Source organism: Halyomorpha halys, unplaced genomic scaffold (assembly GCF_000696795.3).
Source record: "Halyomorpha halys isolate HHAL.00 unplaced genomic scaffold, Hhal_1.1 Scaffold1024.1, whole genome shotgun sequence".
Lineage (NCBI taxonomy): Eukaryota > Metazoa > Arthropoda > Insecta > Hemiptera > Pentatomidae > Halyomorpha > Halyomorpha halys.
The window spans coordinates 383576-403963 of NW_027106221.1; the positions used below are offsets into that span (position 1 = coordinate 383576).

Below are 20388 nucleotides of genomic sequence, written 5' to 3' on the forward strand. Positions count from 1 at the left end.
CATCTTCTCCTCATTTATCATCCACGGTCAACTATCTCTCATAATTATAAAATGATTAAATGTGCCACACAAAGTGAGTAGCGCTTACAATTAGTAAAAATACACGAAAATAGATACCAGTGTTATATTATTTTGTAATACTATTACTCAGTGAAAATGTAGAGATAATTGAAACATTGAAGGAGATATCACTGGAAAATCATAGATTTTTGGTCTACGTCAATTTTTGTTGATTACAGTGATTTGGCAAAACTGGAACACTCAAAATGGTAATAGTCAGGCATCTTAATAATACTTAACTTCAACTTCCTAATTTTCTGCACATATAAAGATACTTTAACATTTATCATACCGTTCTAAAAAAAAGCTATAACATCCCAACCTCAGCCACACCCAAAACCATTTAGTTATTTATTCCATCTTAACCATCCATTATAAGAGATGTCAAGAGTTAACTCAATTCAAAAAGTTCATAATATCCTACAAGTAGGGAAGAGGTTTCCAACCGAGAAAGTATGCAATTGGAGGGTTAGATATTTTCTGCAGAACATCGAATACATGTGATACTTAAGGAATAATAATGTATCATATTTGTGTATATATAATTTACTACATATAATGTATCATATAGCTCGTATTTGTTAGCAAATTTGAGGGATGATTTTTTTATACTGAATGAGGTCCATTTAGTATAAAAAAATGGTCTTTATGCAAATGTAAAGTAAAATTGTCACACTATAGACCATCTTTTACATAGGATTCATGAGCACATTTCTTAAATTCTCTTTTCAGGTAGTAGTTAGTAAGTGCTTCTTGTTAACCCGAAATGTATTTCTTTCATTTTTTGATACAAGAAAACAGTAAAAAAAAGCAATTGTATGTTCCTTGATGAGTTAATAAATATGATGGGTGAGCACTCTTTAATATGTATGTATTACAGCATTATCTCTTCTTTTCCAACCTTAGCTCTGAGGTAACCAAAAAATTTTTTACTTTACTTTTCGGACCGTCATCTTTCCTGAGTCAAGTGTGGAAGTAACCAACTTTTAAAATTTTTTTTAAATTGCAGATATCTGTTTTATGTGCTAAGTTTCATGCCTCTGGCTCTTGAACTAAGCTGTCTATCACTGAATTGCTAATAAAGGAAGACAAGAATTATCAACAAATAGTAGACCTACATTAATCCAAGTGCAAATGGTTAATCATAACATCAAGATTGTTAGTTTCTTTTTCAATAACTTTCAATAGGTCTGTTATTAATATTTAAATTTTTAGACACTAACTTAACTTTTGAAAAAGATAAGGCCTATTCAACTGTTTTTTATGGTGTAGCAATAGTAGTTGTTTGGCATGCAGAGATTCATAATACTTCAGTCTATGTTATTCCTCAAAACCAAAATTTCAAATTCTATAATGGGCCACTATTTCTTAATTGAATTAGCTGTTCATTTATTTTTTGGTAAGAGGATCCCACATCTTAACACTTACTCTAAAGCTAGAGGTAATCACACAACTAACAATAACATAAAAAGAAAGTTATATTTCAGTTCTCTTAAACTAAATGAGTAAAATTTCAAATAAAATTATATTCATAAAGAAAATATGTAAGTAAGAAACTAAAACAAAATTTTATAACCTAGTAGTCTAAAGAACATACCATAATTATTGATGCAACATGAGCAGTAATAATTGCATAAACACCACCAGATGCTCCAGCTAAATACACCTTAGGATCAGTGATTGATGTACAAAGAGAACCAGCAACTACTCCGGATATATAAACTACAAGAACACGCCACCAACCATGAACCATTTCAAGAGGTACACCAAGTAAAATCTGCACAACTACATTTACGACCAAATGGAAAGTCCTAAAAAGGTAGTAGAATAGTTTCATTAACTTGAATTATGTTTATTTTTTATTTATTTCATTTAACAAAAAAATAAGATAAAATCATGAAAACCTTTATGTATTCAATATGCCACACCATATTATAATATTCCTTTACACTATGAAGTTATTTGTCACATAACTGAAGAAATAAAATATAAATAAATCAGAAAATATTACATTTAATACATAAATGTATAACATTTATATTGGACATGATCTTTTTTACTTTTTTGAGAGAATTAGCCATTATAAATATAATTATAAATGGAAGAGATATTGTCAGACATTAAAATGTGTTTGAATATTAGTAAAAGAAGTGTGATATGCGCCCAGCACCAGATATTTTTAAGGGTTATTAAGTTTTTCAAAAACAATTTCCAGAGACAGTTTTGCTCTTTGTTATGTGCATTGGAATTTGTAAGCTATTTTTTTTTTTTTTTAATTGGTTTAAATAGCAATAAACTTATCAATTAGAACACAATGATTTAAAGATGTGATAAAGTAGATAAAAATGTTACAACTGATTATTTGACAAGTTAGCTATCTGAAGTTATGTAGAGAATACCATCCTATACTAACAGAATACCATCCTATACCTTCCATAGAGAATACCATCCTTGAGCTTAACCACCCATTTTATGCTCCATCTAGGTTCTTAAAGTTGTTTACCAATGCAGAGTTTTATTTGTTAGTCCTGTTCAAAATTTAACCTTTATTTCATTTTTAAGGTTCTTAATTTTAATATTATAACAGTAATGCAATGTTTTCTGTTTTAAGGTACTACACTTTTTCAATCTTAGTCACAAAGATGTATTTTTAACTATCTCTGGTCAAATGTCGAAAACTTTGATCAATGTACACACTATCAAGTGTTAGCTGAAGGAAAAGTTTTAATTATGAGGAGGAAAAAAAGGCTAAAATATTTATCATGTGCATTTTACAACAAAGTTCGTTTAATCCAGACTTTCTGTGATCTGGACAGTGTTCCCATCTAATCTAGATTAACAGGACTTTATGAATTTACACTTACCCAACATGAACAAACATGTAACTTAAAAATCGCCATATCTCAATTCTTCTATAAGGATTATAAATAAGTAACATAGCAGTGGGTCCATTGAAAGAATGTCCTCTAAGTAATAAATCATAACAAAATAGGCTTATCTAAAAATAAATAAATAAATAAATAAAAAAATAATAATAAATAAAGATTAACACAACAAAAAATAAATTTAACTTAAATATTTATAAAATCTATACTAATAGAAAGTACGTAAAGATTGAGATACTGTTTGAAGGTAATAATTTCAGTACCTATAAGTACCACTTCGAAAACTACTGTTGCTTTGATAAGCATATGTCATTTATTATTTTATAAGTTAACCCAAGAAAACATTTATTTAACGAGATAGATCAAGAAAATATTGTCGAACCTACATCATAGTTGGAATAATTAAAAGAAAGTAACTTTATTTATAGGGTTATTTTGTATTTTAGAGGGTTAATAATCTGAACCCATTAGTATGATGGGTTACTGTATGATAACGGCAGCCTAAATATTGTTTAGAAATTTAGGTAATTTCTAAACACCATGGCTTTTGATTTTGAATAAATCTGAGAAACAAGGGCACGAAATCCGAGAATTAATTCAGATGCTTGTTTGTTAGGTAAAACTTGTTTTTGTTTTCTTGTGATTGGAGGAACATAATACTAGTCATACTTCTTGACAAGTAAGGGTATAACAAATTTTAGGATAGTTATTTACTTGAAAACTTATAGATAATCAATTACAAGATGATTCTTCCGAGTGTTAGTTTAATTTGTTCATATTTGATAAGGTCTCAAGCTTTATACAGGTTTGTAAACATATCTGTTGCCACATTTTAATGATAGGTGATTGAGGTGTTGTATTTTTGTTTTTCTAAAATGGCAAGTTTTATTGACAAGAAGTAGTTCCAAAAAAAATGTTTGAGTAAGAATTTGTTTTAATTAATTGTATTTGAACTATAACTAAAACAAATTTTCATAAGGCCAAATTTAGATATTGACAAGTATTTAAGTCTCCCTCAGTTCAGCTCCCACCTAAATTCATGACCCAAGAACTGATTGAAAAGCTTAAAATAAAGAAAGGTCCTGGACATGATTCGATCCCAGTCATAGCAATTAAAATGTTACCCAGAAAAGCTGTCGTTTTCATAGCGTCAATTTTTAACAGTTGCCTGCGTACTGGATATTTTCCTGATACATGGGAGAAAGTCGAACTTATAGTAATTCACAAACCTGGTAAAAACCAAACCTGGTAAAAACCAAACCTGGTAAAAAAGAACCAGCAGTGTTCTTTCAACATTTTACTCTCAGGCACCCACCAGAACTGATCCTTAAAGGTAAAAATATAAAATGGAATCCTGCTAGTGAAACAGTAAGATACCTGGAAATACACCTCGATCGCCACCTTACCTAGGCCCTGTTTCATAATGAAAGCTCAATAGTATTAGTTAAAAATACAAGTATAGAAACAACGTGGTAATTACCATTTTTTTTCATAATAGGGAGGACTATTAGTGATATTACAGGAGTTAAAAAGTACTAAAGTACAAGTCAGTGTAATTGTATTATGTTAATCGGCAAGACTAATAGCATTTTATTATGGAACAGGGCCCTGATTGTAATGTACCATACGTCGTATGGTACATATCAACATCAAACTAACTAAAACCTACGCAAGGTTAGCAATGCTATATCCTATCCTAAATAGAAACTCCAAATTAAAACCAGAAACAGCAATTCTCATTTTTACAACAATTATCAGGCCAATGTTGATGTATGGCTGTGAAGTCAGGGGAGCCGCATACAAAAAAAAATTACAATATTTTCAAAATAAAGTCGTAAGAACTGCAGTGGATGCTCCTTGGTTTGTAAGAAACAGTGAATTACATCGGGAATTAAAAATGGAGACAAGAGAGGATCACATCAAAAAAGGTTCATGAAGTTCCACTCCCAGTTACCAACAGTTAAAGGAGCAGTGACCAATTCTGGAAACCCAACAATTACCCGAAAACTGAAGCCCAGGCTGGTGCAGGACATCCTGTTATAAGTTCAATATTTATCAGTTCTGTTATTGTCATTCTAAAATTTTATTTTATTTTAATTTTTTTCTCTTCATCTTTTTCTTAAATTAACTTTTTTTTCCCATTAGAAGTAAATTATTTATTTTGTTAAATCCATATAAGTCATTGAATTTGTCTTTAACTTTACTTTTATCTTTTATTAAGAATTTTTTTATTTATAACATTGCGTATAGTTAGGGGCGTCTTTTGTATGAGACTATAACTCCCCCCCCCCCATAATCAATTGTTAATAAAAAAAAAATGTACCTCTTACATTAACCATGTATGGCCCATCAGGCTGATCTGGTAATAAATAAAAAAAATTTCATAATTTAAAAAGAATCTATAAGTCCTCATGAATCACAATGTGTGGCACACAAAGTTGGTTTGTGTTTTAACCCTTTTAAGTATTTTGGTGTTGTTTTTTTTATAACAGATAGTACATTGTAAGATTTAAAACAATTTAGTAAACAACATTTTAACATGTTTTTATTTTGAAAATATTTTTATAGAAATAATTTGAGTATGAATAAAAACCAAAATTTGAAAGAAAAAAATTATTTTTTCAGCCTTACGGGGATAGTTTGAATTTTTATCTGAAACAATTTTAATAAAATGTCACAATTACAATTATTATACACTCTGTATTGTTATTGTATTCAATTATATTTGTACAGCTAATTTTAACTGCAATCTGTTGCCTATGTTTTTTTACTGAAATGAAGGGGAAAAAAATTAATTTTGTATTTTTTTCAGTGATTAAAACTATCACACAACAACAATTACACAAACAATAACAAATGTTCTATACCTCAACTATGCTCACTAGTAACATACAAATTGCAGGTGGTTCACAGGTATACTGATCTTCATATTCTCCATCAGTGCGATCAAGAGATTTTCGGCTAGAAGGTGGGATGACATGCCTCGTATATTGTAAAAGAATTTTTTGAAAGTAATTTTTAGACCTTCCACTTGACATCTACAAAAATAAACCATCATAAAATGGAACATTAGGTATAATAAAATTGTTTCATGTTGAAAATGACTGGATAAACAATTATATAAATATATTTATACAAAATAACTATTATATAAAAATCAAACTATTAAAAAAAAAAACACAACTCAGTTACTAAACCTTTAATGCAACTTAGATTATACCAACGCCTACTGCAGAAAACTCTGTTTATACATAGTATTGAATAGAATCAATAAGTCTCAATTAGATAATCTTCTAGGAATGTTTGATAGTAAAGGAAGAGAAAATCAAAGAGTTGGTAAATAGCTATGTAAAATAAAAAATAAGTTAAACACATTTGTATCTATATACTTTTCTCAAATTAATTTCTCTCTTTTAAAGCTGTATTTCTTTTTTTATTTTAAATGATATATTGGTTAGAAAAAAAAAAATTATAAATATAAAACAAATCTCACCAGTCTGAAAAATTCATCATAAGTTATGAAGGAATTTCCAGTACTTTTCATTTTCTGAATTCTTGAAGCAGGAACATACACATGGTGTTTATTTAATTCTTCAGACAATTCATCAATATCTATTCTTCCATCTCCATTATGGTCAAGCTAAAAATCAATGATGCAAAGAAATAATATCTAATTTTAAACTAATTGATATTTGTTTTTAGATAATATAATATATGAACAAACAATTTATTACTTCACAGACTACAGATTTTATATAAATAAATAAAACTACATAAATTGAATTACATGTATACCTACTCTTCCCTAACCCCACCAAACTCCATGGTAGAATAGCCTTTGGAGTTATCATCTTGAACCAGGTTTGTCTCACAGGAAGCATTTGTTTCATTTGCTTCTTACTCACTATATCAAACAAGCATTCCACCACCTGAGGCACACCATCAAAGGTGTCAAGTTGCAATATTTTGAGTATTTTCAAACATGAGAATGAAGCTTTTAAATAAATGTAAATTAAATTATGGTATTAAATCAGACCAGATTTAAATAAAAAGCAAAAAAAAAAAAAAAAATATGAAGGAAACAACATGAATATCATACTTGTTAAAAATAAAAATATATAATACATGGTGGTGAAAGGGAACAAAAAAAAAAGGGAAGAGATTAATTCAGCATTAAGTTTTTCAAATTAAGAAATATCACCATGTTTAATCAAAATTGGAGTCATTCAAAGTGCTAATGAGTCCTCCCTCCCATGTATGACAGTTGATTTACCTCTAAGGAACTGTTAGTAAGCATATAAAGCCTACAAACCCTAAAAAGTGAATCATTTTCATCAAAAATTTAAATCAATTGATTGAGTCAAACATGAATGACCTTCTGGTAACTGTCAAACCAAGTATTGATAGTGATTAAAAGAAAATTTGATTGAGAATGAAGAGGGAGCTTGACCATCTAGGAGGCTTTTGATCAATTTTTCCTTTAATCAAGAGCTCGGTAAAACCATGGATGACCTACCACTTATTTCCAACACCAAAATACATTTGGAGCATGAGTTTACAAGCTCGGTTTGCTGATATATTTGTACCAAGTTTACTCAGAAAGTAAAAAGCAAATACAAATACAGTTCAATAAAAATAAAAGAAGCGCAACATTTGAAAGAAGAATGGGGGCTTTAAAAGAACTTAAACTGGACAACACTTTTAATAAACTAAGTAAGAGAACTAATTTCAATGGGGTACGCAAGGCAATCAAAGAAAAAAAAAGTATATGGAGATCATGGAATAATATCCACCACTACGGACACATTCCGATATTACAATGACTTTTTAATGTCTTCATCAATGTTGAGCAGTTTTCCATTATTATGAGTCCCAGAGTCAGCGGAGTAGCAGTACGCTTGAATTTCGAGTCTTCCTAATCCACGCTTAGGTACCTCAAATTGCGGAAAATCTGTGAGTTGTAGGAATCACTTCACATGTTTGTATCCTTTTTTCTATTTTGGGCCATACTAACTCCAAAAAAAGAAAGTTTCTAGTCTTCTGGTTCTGTTTCATGCAGAATGTTGAGTATATGTTCATGAGCTAAGCAGTTACTCAATTTATATCATTCCTTTGACCACCATTAATTCCTCTTTCTTTTTTTTGTATATATATAATATATGCACACAGGGCCATAACAAGGCTCTTCTGCGCCCTTGGGAAGTTAAGGAGTTTAAAATTAAAATGGTTTCACAGTTAATGTTGCGCCATTGGCACATCTTGTCATTGCCTAGCTATGGCCCTGGATAAACACTATATTAGTTTTGAAAATGTAGCAACATACAAAAGTACATTTTTAATAATAATTCACTAAGTTTTTATACAAAATATTTAAATATTAATTGAAGAACGTGTTAATCAATCTATAGTTCAAACAACTGACCATCTAGGACCTCCTAAAAATACTTGAGAAACAAGTTTCATTAAAACTGTTCCAACGTGCTGATGAACACCTCCTCTCCAGGAGGAAGGTGATTTATTACTAAGTAACCATTAGTAGGTCTTTAAGAAACTATGATATGAAGTTTCATAAAAATTAATCAAGTTGGTTTGAAGTGTTGATGTTACTAAGTTTACCCATTACTAAGTTTTTAAAAGCTGATTTGCCTTCAAGGTATGTCTGTAGAGGAACATCAGTGCCAATTTTCATCAAATACCAGGCATGTGTTAGCTTTTAAATTAAACTGCTACATTTTAAGGTAGAAATTTCTATGTATTCTTTCTCAATAAATACATATCTACATTTGTGATTATTCTTGAAAGAGTAACCAGTAAAAACAAGTGAAGATTATGTAAAAAATATATATATTAAGATATCACAATATCAAATTATAAATTCTGAGCTAGATCATTGATATTTAAACATGGGACTGTTGCAAAAGAATACTTATTTCTCAAGATAAAAGTAAGTTTAGAGCTATTTGACAAAAATAATACTCATAATTTGAATCAATTGATTTGAATTACATTTAAACACAACTGAACAATTGAAAAAAAATAATAATCATGACTAGGACAATATATTTAAAAAAAGAAATTACCTTTGAAAATATGTCTCTCAGTTTCTGAAACAAAACAGAAAAAAATTGTAAATACATAATCTACGTATAAGTTTATATTTATGTAAATACCAATATATTAAATAAATGTGCACATGATCATTCAAAGGAGTGCACCGCATATTTACACACACTAAATACAAGGTTGAAGATGTAACGGAGAACCCCATGTAACATGACTAACACTGTAAAGCTTCCAAAAACGTGAGTTCATTGATGAAACTTGTAAGGTGGCCAAATTACTGAATAGTTCTTGGAGAGTCCTAAAATGCCAATAACTTAGATCTTACAATTACCCTCACTCAAGAGGATTCAGAATTAGCTAGTCCAACTCTGTCAGTAGTTCAGTTGGTTAAGGTGCAAGTCTTTGGACCTGGAAACTTTAGCGGTGCCAGTTCGAATCCGGCCTGGGGCATTGACTTTTTTCATTGTGTAGTGGTGCCACGAAATGAAAAACTTGACCCCCCACCATGGTCACCTGTACCCCCTGTATATCAGAAATGACCAGGAAGGGGGTCATATCGAGAAGAAAAGCCTCACCATACTATAATTGTGGCAATAGAAAAAATCAATTTGGAACCAGGTTTGAAGTAGGGAAGTTCAGACAACTTGCTATTGACTTAAAGCTTGTAAACCTCTGAATAGGTCTTATCAGTTTAAAAGGAAAGTTCTTCAATTATATAGTGTTTTTTTTGACAGACTTTATAATTTCTCCCCAAACATTAAGTAAAAACAATCTTGGGAAACTTAAATGCTAAAATTGAGAAAGAAGAAGCTTTTATTTCAACCATCGGACAGTACAGCAGAAATAATGAGTGTAGTGATTATGGTATGAGATAAGTGAGGGTTGTTTATAGCCAAGTGCGTTAAAGAGCCAACTCTGACTGGCTCGTGACATCAGAGGCGTCAGGGGTTCGACTTTTATTTCTGTGAGGTACCACGAAATGAAAACTCAACCCCCACTATGGTTAGAATAGGGTGGTAACCTGTAAATAACCCTCCCCCCCTGTATGTCAGAAATGACGAAGAAGTCATAAAAAAAAAATAAAGAAGGTAAGAGATAAGTTGTTTTCATGGTAACACAGGACTTGAGAATTAGCAGTACATTTTTCGTCTATTAAGTAAGCCATCAAGAAAAACGGTTATCTCCAGATAGAAATACCAGGAATTATATTGACCATACATTAATCGAGAAGAGACATACTAGAAATACATACATAGAAATGTCTTGACTGTACAGACATACATAGAAATGTCTATAAAGTATGCAGATTTAGAGGGGTCGACTGTAACTTGGAAAACTTTCTTGTAAGGATTGGAAGCTGATTGACTTCAATGCTATACTTTCCACTTGTACGGGGATATCATTTTTGATAATTCCACCATCATCCAACTCCTTCTTGAAAGTGTATTGGCCAATAAGAACAACAAGAGGTGCCCTATCACAATTCTTGAAGATTCATTCAAGAAGCAGAGCATTCAAGTGAAAGTAGCCGAAAATGAAACTGATAGGGACATCACTATCCAAAAGCCAACATTGATCATGTGACAGTAGTAGGAAATATCAACCCCCTTGTTCACCACAATGATGTAGGTGCAGGTGATACAGACATCTACGTCCAGAAGAGTAGCAAATGTGAAACCGGTTGTTGCCACAAATCAAATTCCTCTTTGACATCTTTCTACTTAACACTAAACAGGGACCATGCTTTTTATCCATGCATTCCATAGGGTAATTTTGTTTTCATCTTTATTTTGAAAACTATCTGTTTTTTTTTATAAAACATTACTTTATAGAATTAAAGTAAACAAAAGTGTTTAAACTTTACATTGGTAAGATTTATCCCTATGTTCAACTGCAAAACTACAAGGGTGCTCTGTAAGGCCAAAATACTACTCCCTAGTTCCTTTTAACTGTCCAATTTGACCTAGGCATACCTGATGTTCATTACATGTATGTGGGATTTTTTGGCATTTTTTACAAAGAACCAAAAAGTGGCCTTTCATAAAAGCTTCATTTGTATTTAGCATCCCAAATAACATGTACAATCATTGAAAAAAATCTTAAGATTACTATTTTTATTCGTGAGGGACTAGTTCACAGTTTGACCTCATATCTATCTAACATCTTCAAGACACGTTATGAAAGTGTATATGAAGCATAGAGAGTCCTTTCTCAGATTTCCAACACTTAAAAGTTACACTAAGAGAAAAAGGGGCCACTCACTAACCAATGCCACTTGATGGAGGAAATGTCCTCAAGTGAGAATCAAACCTACACTACAAATGTTTGATTATTCTGGACAACCTATTATCTTTGTTTATCAATAAATGACCCATTTATTTTGAAAGTGGCCCAAGTCCATTTATACTTAAATTGAGATATTTAAGGGTTTTTGTTTAAATGCAATTAAAAATATATGAACAGGATACTAATGAGACATACTGCTTGCGATACTTCAAATTAAAAAAAAAATACTTATTTTATTTTAAATTTCTTTACGCTTTAAAAACAAAATTTGTGTGATTAAAAATATTTTTTAACTAAATAACGCACAAACATAAATTACAAAACAATTTATTACTCATCTACATTTTGTGTGTATGAAAGTGATTTGAAAAAATCGTGATGTACTGGTGGTATATATCGTTAATAGGTCAATTATATCCTTGAATTTTGCTGTTATAATTAGTATGATATTTTTATACAATGGCGTCGATGTAATATTTTCGGACTTTTTTCGTCCACCTGACATGTTAATAAATTCAGGACTTTAAAATTTTCATTTTCATTCTCATTCATTGAAATCTTATAGAAAATTTTATAATAATAATAATTATTGTTGTTACCTCGTTTTTTATTGTTACTGTATTTTACTTAGGTGAGCTCCAAGGGAAATCAACAAACACACTTTAAACAAAAACACCTATTTATTGCAAATACAAGAAAATAAAATCATGATAAAAATAAACATGCTTCATGCATAAGCAAAGTAACCTAACCTAAGAAACAAATATGAACAAATATATTAATAACTACAATAGGGAGTGCACGATTAATCAAGGAAAAAATTATGTACTATTTACAAAAATCCAATGAAACACTACCTTCACTGTCCATGCTTTACTAGTAATGTTTTTAATAAACCTGGCCAGGAATAAATTACTTTGTTTGCATGCTTTTCCCACTAAGCGGCTAGTCTACTTCATGCAGCTTTCCACGTCGGTTTCTCATTGATGTTGGTGCTGTATAATATGATTATACCTTTTTGTAAAGACTGGTACACTGAGGTAACCTAATCATTAGCACGTGGTACTCATACTGCTATTTTACAGGGACAACCTCAACGCTACCTGTCGAAAGGTTATCGTTGCAACAGCTAGGTTTGAGACACCTGTTATTATCTAAGATCAGTAGACGCCCCCCGCAACATTATATTCTTTATTTATTCTGGCATCGATCCCTTTAGAATGATATACAGGTATCAAAATTAGGCTTTAAAGCCTTAGAGTGAAATAAAAAATAAGAATGAAACTATAAAACGTCATAAAATATAATAAAATAATGAATTTGAAAAGATAAAAATGAACAACAATAATTTAATAAACAAACAGAATATATAAAATAAAGTAAAACCATATGTCATATCATAAAACATAAGATAACAAACACTTCTGCTTCTGATAATAAATAATAGAAAACATAAATGATAAAAATCAAATATAATTAAACTAAAAATAATAAATGGAAAGGTACATTTCTGCTAATACACATAGTTAAAAGAATAAACGAAAATCTGAAACATTAAGTACAGAAAATATATATAAAATATAACTTTGTTTGAAACTTTCAATTGTTATTCTTCCGGAATTGGGTGGACAGAAGGTGGTCAAAGATATGGGATTTGAAGGTTGGAAGGGTATTAGAACTACGAATGAAGGAGGAAATAGAATTCCATAAGTATGAGGAAAGATCTACCAAAGGCTGCGGTTCAATGGGCAGTTACATATAAGTCTGAAGGCTGTGAGCGGGTATTGCAGGAATGAACTGAGGATTTAAATTGAAGGATATCAGGCATGTACGATGGATGGCGGGATTGGATAACTTGGTAGAGGAAGGAAGCTAGAAAATATTTATGAGGGAAAGAGGGGTGAAGCCATTTCAACTTTTCATAAAATCAGGTGACAGAGGTGTCCTTGGGGACCCCAAAGATGAATCGTACAAAGCAATTACTTAAGCATTTTGATTTTGCTTCAAGATCTCCAGAGAAACCCCCGTAAACCACACAGCAATAATCAAATTGGGGGAATATTAAGGAAGTAACCAGGGGCCAACGGGTTTCAAAAGGAAGTAGGTGACAAAGATAATTTAAATGCTTTAGGGAGGAGAAGGTATGACGGGAAATATCGGAGACGTAGTTTTTGGAGAGAGGAGAGAGTTTGGTCTATAGTGACTCCAAGGTTTTCAACGTATGGATGGAATTGTATTGGATTGTTGTTTAGATAAGGTTGGAATATCAGGAATAGTTTTCAGGAGGTGAATGGATCCTATTACAATTTCATTATTTTTCTCTGCATTCAACTTAAGCTTGTTTTCTTTTGCTCAGAGACTAATTCGATTCAAGTCTTCTTGATATAGATAGCGAAAAGGGTGGGAGAAAGCGATGAACCCTGAGCGACACCACAGGTTAGGGGTCAAGTCATAGATGATGGTTTATCTGGAACCACTAAGTCTACGGAGTGATCGGAAAAGAAGGATTGAAACCAGCACAAAGCACTAATATACTGTTCATTTCTGACAAAATTTATCAACATATTTTTTACCAGTTTATTGATTCTCTATTAGAATTCTTTATCCTTTTAAAAATTGCGTCCTCTAATAATTTTGTTGATACAGTATCTTCTTGTCGCATTTCCTGTACAATAAAGTTAGTACCTTTCGAACACATAATATTGTAATAATCTTGGGAGATAAACAGTAATTTTTTTTTTAATGCCATTTCTACTATGCCAAAATCTCTATCTTTGGTAAAAAAGAATGTAAAAATTTGTGATCTATGATTTCCATATTATTTTTAACAGTTTGGGCAATTTTTAGCCATATTAAACACATCTTAATTTAAGTATACATGGACTTAGGCCACTTTCAAAATAAATAGCTGAATTATTGAACAAACTCTGAAATCTTAAGTGTCCAGAATTATCATATTTACTCGGAATATTAATTATCAGAATTATCATATTCACTAATGCTTTATTGATAGATAACTTGAAGTTGTACATGTAAACACGGGCAACTGGAAATAATTAACAAATGGACTTAGGCCACTTTCACAATAAACAGCTCAAATGTTGATTTATTTATTTTTGATACTTTACTCTTTTAATATTATAAGATTATTAAAACTAAATAAAGATTACTTACAGATTCCCGTGGTTCTAAAGGTATTTCAGAATCACCTTCTCTGCTCCTTTGAATAGAATTCATAGCTAACTATAAAAAAAACAACAAAAAAACATTGATTAAAAATGTAATTAACATACAAAATATATGTTCTAAAAAATCAGTTATAAATAAAAATTATTGTAACTTAAATATCTAAGAATTGGAACACTGAAGACCAGGGATTCGCGAACTGCAACTCCTGAGTATATTAGTTCTTATTATTAAATTAACTATATAATTATTAACATCCTCTTTGAGTATATTAGTTTACAAGATAATCACACAAAGATGGATAATACTTTAACTACATATGTCATTTATTGCATTTGTGCTTCTTGAAGAAATTATTTATTTTCAAAGAAAATTGTTTCTTCAGGCCAATGACATAGATAAGGAATCTTTATAATAAGAATGTTAAAATTGATAAAGAATTTTTCTAAAACCAATTTCCACAACGAACATTTGTTTCCTAAAGAGATTTCAAGACGTTCAACAAGTGAAAAAACTCAGGCATTTATAATAGATCCTTTCAAGAGAAAAATTAATAAAGACATGACTAATAAGATTATAAAAGAAACATGATATTATCTTTAGTGCCTGGATGTTATTATTGCATTTGGCGTTCCTAGTACCTTGAGCTCTTCAAGCAATGTGAACAAATGTTCTCTAATATAAACAATATCGTAAATTAGTTCAAATATCCCATAACTGATGAGAACTGAAATTTTAAAAGTTATTCTAAGGAAATGTAAACACATTTTTTTTTCCCCCAATAATTCACATACCTTCTACTGACATATAAATTATAATTTACCTAAAAGAACAATGATTATTTAATAAATTAAATATAAAAAATGTTTATTAAATAAAACAAAGGCTCCTATAAATGTTTTCTAAAATCTTTATAATGAAATTGGCTCTTTAGTTTCTGATGTTGCCAACTACTGTTCTAGTCTAATACATAGTAAAGAATTTGCCAATAACTTTACATCTACATTTTTAGATAAATATATATTTTAAAAATAACCCTTTTGCTTGTTCATCTTTTTAATGATTATCACTAAATTATCTTTTCAACAGCTGTTTTGACTTAAAAATGCACTTAGAGGAGAACATAAAACATAAAATTTTACTGACCATATATCACAGTAAATTAAAGTCCTGATTGATTTTAAAAGAGGTACAACACTTTTTGTGCATGAATATATATCTTTTGGTTGTTATATTTCTATTCTCCATATATCGCCTACTTTTGAATTGAAACATCAGAGGCAAACATTGTGTAAACAAGCATTATGTTTGGCACAAGGAATTATACTTAGTCAAAATACTCAGATAAATTTGACAAGTACATAAAAAATACTTGCAAGACTTCATGTAAATCAATATGGATGGTTTGATATGCCTCCTTTAATTCACAAAATATTCATTCATGGAGGAGACATTGTAAGAAAATGTAATTTTACCAGTAGGATCCAAGAGTGAATAAGCACTGGAAGTGCAAAATTGAACATTTAAGTACACCAGACATCAGGCCTTAAAAAATATCAAGGCTTGACACTTCCCATTATCTCTTTCATTACTTAATATTGTTTTTCAAGTCATTTATTTTGCTTAAGAGTGATGGAAAAGAAATTATAGCAGTCCATGATGAAAGTAATGTCACTCTTTCGAGAGTCTTTGCTTTCTGACACCCATTAAGAAATATAAATATTAATTTATCATATCATTGTATATATTTCATCTTTAGTCATATTAAAATTTGTTACTATACAACTGATTAAAAACTTTATTAATTCAAATTTGACTTTTCTTCTAACTTGAAAATTGTTTCTTCATTTCTAATAAAATGATTTATAAAAACAAAAATAAAAAACGTATTTTGAATTTATTTGTACTAAATTTCTGATTTGGTCTACTGTGTGACACTAAGTAGCCACTTTGCCATATGAGGCCATTTTTAATGAACAATCAGGTTCCTGATATCACTATTTGTTGATATGTGATATATTGTAATTAATTTTACTTCATACTTTTTTGTTATTTATATCTAAACTACTTATCCTTTATTATATAGGTATTTATCCTTCCTAATACTGTAATTAAACACTGGTGTATAAAATTAAAAGTACTAGAAAACCCAACAAATTCCAAGAGTAAATTAAAAATTTGAATTCAGAAAGAACTGTCTTAAAGCAAGAGATCATGAACCACAAGTTTCACAGAATAAAGTAGTAGATAAGAAAATAGCAAATACGGCTTCATACATTTAAAAATAAATGTATAATACAATATAAATAACATTCAATTAGGAGACGAATGTGATAATAGAAGGGTGGTAAAAATATTAGTTCAAAAATTACTCAATTCAATCATACCTGCCAAATCACAACAATCGTTTATATCGGTGTTGAAAGAATAAAAATAAATAACTAAAGACAAAAAAAGTAAAATAGGTCAACAGTAAAGTATAAAATCAAAGAGAACTGAATACCTGAAGGATATAAACATCTAAGAAGTTAAACAGCTCCAAATAACTCAAATCCACTAAACTACACAGCACAGAGAACACTCCAAGTTTATAAACAAAAATAAATAATGAATCACAAACATAAAAAATTCTAATAATACTTTTTAATAATTCAAACCAAATACAGAGCCTAAACACAACAGAGAGAAATACAACTAACCAAAGAGCTAAAATTTCATCGGTTTCATATGTTTTCCTTTATTATACTTATTGATATATGGATGGTTTAATATGCCTATATTAATATATAATATATATATTAAATTATCACTTATATATATTTCACTCATACAGTTTTCCTTTAATGGATTAAAATAGAAACATTTTATAAACCTTGATGCTAAACGAAAGGAATATTTCAAAGTGCGATAACTCATAAAAGTTCATTATAATAAATTTTAAAAAACTGTAAAATTTACCCTTCCAAAACTTCACTATAGGCCCATACCGACATGACAAATACGTGCAAATAATATCAAAGCAGTGAGAAAGTATGACAATGTTTTTCTACGCGTTGATAGTGAACCTAGCCTCACTAACAGTTTAATTTTGTGCATAAATGATAAAAACTGATGATTAAATACGTCAAACTACAACTTACACCATAGGTAAATAGCAAACAAGTTTAAAAGTTATAAATAGTTAGAGTTATGAAAATGTAAAGTGCGAACGGTTCACTGTCAAGGCTTCTACACATAGCAGTTGTCTCATGTGATGCACAGACAGTTAATAGTACTACCAACTGTCAAGTAAATCCTGATAGTAACATAGTACTGTCAAATCAGGAAGGGCTGCGGCAGCTGTCACTATTTCTATCACTGTCCCTAACATCGTCACCGTGGAATCAAGACTTATAATGGAGTTCCCATGGTGACGGTGATGGAGAGAGTAATAGTAGTAATGAAAGTTGTGGCTGTTACTGTAAACGTGTAAACTAACATTTTCTGTTGTACTACCAACTATCTGCGCAAGTGCGACAAGCTTGCACGCCAAGTTGACACTTTTTCTATTACTAACAATTTATTATTTTTCGTTAGATATTGAATTTTAGAACCTAGGCGTACCTAGAGCATTTGGGGCTCATGACATATTTATTTTGGAGACCCAGGATAGATTTATTTTTGAGGCATGGGATAAATATGCTTTTTGGGCCTTGGGCGTATTTTATTTATTTTTTTTTTTGTTGCCTGTGTCGGATTTATATTTGGAGCCCGAGGCGGAATCATTTCTGAGGCCTGGGATTGATTCAATTTCAAGGACTTGAGTAAATTTGTTTTTGGGGTCTGTGGTGGAGGGGGCCCGGGGTGGATTCATTTTGGGGGCGGGTCATTGTTGGGGCCGGAGCTGATACAATTTTAAGTTTTTGGGCAAACATATAGGAACAATGTTTCACTACCTATCGTCAATCCATTTGGAAATGTTGGTATGTTGTGACAGGTCACTGTCAAGGCGTATACGTATGAAAGTTTATGCAACTGTAAGTCATCTGAAAGTACTTGTACTATTAACGAACACGCCAGACCCAGTGCGACATTGCTGGCACAACACTGAAACTGTCCAGTGAATGCTATGATGATAGTAACTATCAAATAGTTACACCGTGGGGCTGGCTAATAATTTTACCACAATGACGTAAAGTGAACGATAGTTCACTGTCAAGACGTATATATGTGGTAGTTAACGTGACAGTCGCTTCTCTGACGTTACTTGTGCTGTTATAGATCACGCCAGACCCAGTGCTTCATTTCTTCCACGACAGTTTTACTCTCGTGACAGTGAATGCTATCATGATAGTTACTATATAAAATAGTTACACCATGGTAGTGGCTAACACTTTTGCCACAATAACGGAAACTGTACGATAGTTCACTGTTAAGGCTTATACATGTGATAGATAACGTAACAGTTGCTTCACTGGCATTACTTGTACTATCAACTATCAAGCCAGAGCAAGTACGACAGTACAATCCTGACTGAATTGATTTACCTTTTTTTTTCTAGTTTCTGTTTCTGGACATTCCCGTCAAAATTAAGTTAAATCAATTATCATGAAGTCACGCTGCAGAGAATTCAGCTCTGTTTCCTCAGTATTCTAATATTATAAATATCACAGAGACCTTCTGAATCAACCCAAATAAATTATGTATAAGAGCACCTCTTGACGTCATGATTTCCAGAAAAGAAAAGTCTGTTTTTGAAAAAAGGTTTCCTCAAAGTCCCTCCAGGGCACCACCAGGATGTTTCTACTTTGTCAACAATTATTTTAAGAGTTGTTACTTCAAAATCCTTCCACCTTTCTTTTCTTACATCTTCAATTTTTGAGGACCATTAAGTTTCCCTCATGCTTGTTTCCCTCATGCTTGTTTCCCTCTAGGTCAGCAGACTGCTGACTAACATTTTCATTTACAATGTTTGAAGACTGGTTCCTTCTACCATTGTGGTAACGACGAAAGGCTGATACCCTTGGCTCACTCTCTTTGCGAGACAGTGGATCCTTACACGATACCCAGATTCGCAAAGGCAATTGGCCTGCTCTGAGCAGAGGAAGAACAGCGTACATATACCCTCTGTGGCCGCGGTGCACTTTGCATGCACCGGAAAAATAAATAAAAAATAAGGCTGATACCCTTTCGGTTATCCTTTTCAATCCTTTCCCATCCAAAAACCAAAAATTAGTCAAAATCCTTTACCCTCCGTTTGCCATAATAAGTTTTTTATGGCGAGTATAGAGTGTCTATAAAAACAACAGCGCGTATTCAAGATATACCCAAGATTATTTTGTGTATTTACATTTAATATTATTACAATTTATAAAGAATTATAAAAAAGTTTATTATAGGATGCATCTGAGCTGCGAAGACTTTTCAAGCAGCTCATGAAGTTGAGATGTCATTTAAATATTTGCAGTTGTTTCCTTTAATCTATATCGGACATACTTTTATCTTTACTTAATAAAATTAAAAGTTTTATATAAAGCGGTTGTTTCTAATATTTTTTCTTTAATAGCATGATTGATAGAAAAACAAATCTTACTTTTATTTTTGAAATTAGTGAAGAGAATCACATATGATTACTTACCACAACACTGTTGCATTGACCCGTTTCGTACCGTCTTGTTGATATTTTAAATGGAAAGTGAATTAGTTTATGTTTTATAATGCTCAGTATCTATTTTTATTACACTGGAACTTATTAAAATAAGCTTTTTATACCGGATATAAATATGATTGATTATTACTATTTTTCAAATCGAACATCATAAGTTAAAAGAAGGTAGGTTTATATGTAACTGTCTGTATGTTGTTCCCTCTTGTATTTTTCTCATTAATTTGTTCTATAAATTAAGTTTTTGAAGCCAAAGTGATTTCT

At 30.9% G+C, this 20388-nt stretch overlaps 2 protein-coding genes across 2 annotated transcripts in view; one reads left to right on the forward strand and one right to left on the reverse strand.

Moving 5' to 3' along the window:
- Nucleotides 1-17169, reverse strand: part of rho-4 (rhomboid-4) — a 28744-nt gene extending 11575 nt beyond the window's left edge. Inside the window, exons 1-7 of the mRNA XM_014432073.2 lie at nt 16984-17169; nt 14469-14537; nt 9026-9049; nt 6439-6585; nt 5813-5983; nt 2925-3058; nt 1658-1871 (exon numbers count right to left, since the gene is read on the reverse strand). Coding sequence (XP_014287559.1) covers nt 1658-1871; nt 2925-3058; nt 5813-5983; nt 6439-6585; nt 9026-9049; nt 14469-14531 — 753 coding nt within the window. The 5' untranslated portion in view covers nt 14532-14537; nt 16984-17169. The remainder of the gene's footprint in view (nt 1-1657; nt 1872-2924; nt 3059-5812; nt 5984-6438; nt 6586-9025; nt 9050-14468; nt 14538-16983) is intronic.
- A 2922-nt stretch (nt 17170-20091) lies between these two features.
- The window catches only part of LOC106687905 (serine/threonine-protein kinase D3), a gene marked incomplete at its 3' end in the record, with an annotated part of 66144 nt that continues 65847 nt past the window's right edge, over nt 20092-20388 (forward strand). The window contains 1 exon segment of the mRNA XM_067044586.1: nt 20092-20292.